Consider the following 2,169-nt stretch of genomic DNA (forward strand, 5'->3'; position numbering starts at 1 on the left):
AGCTGTTCTGCATACAGGTTGAAAAGGTATGGAGACAGGATGCATCCCTCCCTGGCGTATGCCCTTCCCAATTTTGAACCATACAGTGTTCCCGTGCTCTGTTCTGACTACTGCCTCCTGGCCCAAGTATAGGTTTCGCATTAGAACTCATTTCAGTGTCTTTGACTTCCTTTCCCAGCTTCAGTACTGAATTCTGACCAGGAGAGAAATTCAAGTTGCAATTTTTCTCAAAGAATTTATATTTTCTAAACTCCTTTACAATCTAATTCTCGTTAGCTTCTCTGCCTCCTCTTCTTCCCCATGCTTTGATTACTCCACTTTGTTTGTAGTCAACATTCCTAACAGTCCTTTGGCTTTGACTCCAGCAGTATAATCCATACCAACCCTCATTTATAGGCTTATTGGGAGTGGTTCGATGATACAGTCATAAAAAGATTAACTGAATTTCCAAGATGTAATAGGCTCTGAAATGAACCTATAAACATAAGGATATATTATTAGAAAATACCAGAAACTTAGCAGAGGATCAGACAGGTCAGGAAACAAACATAGGATTCTTATTGAGGATGCTTTAAGATAACTCTGCCATCTTAAAGATAACAAGTGTAACCATCTATCCATTTGACTAATGGGGGCTGTCCAGAACAAGCACTGTAAGCTTTTAAGAGGGACTGTTTAACATTTGACAGTAAGAATGGGTCATTGTGCCAGAAACCCATCTTTCAGGAGAACCATGTACTATATGTCCCAGCATCTCCAGGGCAATGCTGACCTGTTCATCATCAATCATCAAGTAGGATGCCACAGTCAACTCATCATCCATGTTTTTCTTTAAGAGGACATAATTTGAGGTCATGTAGCAAAGCCACATGCACATCCATATATGACATTTTTTGTTTCACTGAGAAGTCAGTAAGAATTGTGGTGATATCCTTGTAAGAGAAGACTTTGTCCTGACAGCAGTTCACTGCAGGTAAAGATGAGGGGCAGATGTTATAAGGACTTATATTTCCATATTTACTCCTCAGGGGAGCCCCTGCAGCTCTCTGTAACACAGGCCAAAGGAGTCTCATCATAGGAACCATTAGTGAGCAGGATGAGGTGGTGAAAAGAAGGTCAACATGGAGCTTATGAAGGCAGAGGTTGGAGCAAGTGGGAAAGATCAGAGAGGTACCTCACTGGATGTTTTAGGCAGACAGTGGAGGTTGATAGCAGGTATGCATCAATTCATTTCATATGAACTGAGGGCTAAAGGGAATCCCACAACTGCTTACCTTAAATGTTCTTCTTGAAAAGCCAAAGCTCAACCTCAAGGGCCTCCTCCTTCCAGCATTTCCCCTCAGCACTAGCCCTACCCTGACTCAAGAATTATACCAATGCCTTTCAGTTGTGCATGGTGAACCTAAAGAAAATGATGGCTTCCATTAAGGTGAGATTTAACACTAACCTGGCTTGGCTCTGGGGACAAAGATGTTTCCATAATTTTTGGAATCTGAAGATACTTGTTAGCAATAGGGGGGTGCCTTCGTTTCCTTTATTGGAATAACAGGACTGGAATAGCCAAGCTGGGGAGTCACTCAGTCCTGTAGGAGCTGACCAGGGCTGAATCAAAAAAGCAGAGATTCTTCTCCATGATTCTTTGGGGTTCTGCCAATTTGAAGACAAGCTCTGTCCCCATCCTCCATATGTCTAAGATGAGATGTGTAGAACAAGCACTATCAGCTTTTAAGAGGGCTCATTAAGACTTGTAGGGAAGGACATGTTATCAAGCCTATAAGGATTGCTTTCTGGAGAGTCCAGGTCAACTTATCCGAACAACTACAGGGCAAAGCTGATCCTATCTTCAGTCATCAGGTATGATGCTCACTCCTTCCATCTTCCATTTTTTCCCCCCCAGAGGAGATCATTGGAGGTCATGTAGCACGACGTCATTCACGTCCATACATGGCGTTTGTGGAGTTATTTCATGATGGAAAGAAGAAAACTTGTGGTGGTTTCCTTGTGGAGGAAGATATTGTGATGACAGCCGCTCACTGCTTGGGAAGGTGAGGGGTGGAACCTCTAAGGACTCTTCACATTCCTACCACACGGGGGAGGGGGGGGGAGAGATACTTCAGCTGGGTGTAACTCAGGCCAAAGATTCTCATCATCAGAACCATTTGAGAGTGG

General features: G+C 43.2%; 1 protein-coding gene across 1 annotated transcript in view; it reads left to right on the forward strand.

Moving 5' to 3' along the window:
• The first annotated feature begins 1,121 nt into the window (after positions 1-1,121).
• LOC102845578 (granzyme H-like) overlaps positions 1,122-2,169 on the forward strand; it is a 3,067-nt gene continuing 2,019 nt past the window's right edge. The window contains exons 1-2 of the mRNA XM_006903064.1: positions 1,122-1,215; positions 1,898-2,045. Coding sequence (XP_006903126.1) covers positions 1,122-1,215; positions 1,898-2,045 — 242 coding nt within the window. The remainder of the gene's footprint in view (positions 1,216-1,897; positions 2,046-2,169) is intronic.

This window comes from Elephantulus edwardii, unplaced genomic scaffold (assembly GCF_000299155.1).
Source record: "Elephantulus edwardii isolate Elephantulus edwardi_28Jun2011 unplaced genomic scaffold, EleEdw1.0 scaffold00503, whole genome shotgun sequence".
NCBI classification, from domain to species: domain Eukaryota; kingdom Metazoa; phylum Chordata; class Mammalia; order Macroscelidea; family Macroscelididae; genus Elephantulus; species Elephantulus edwardii.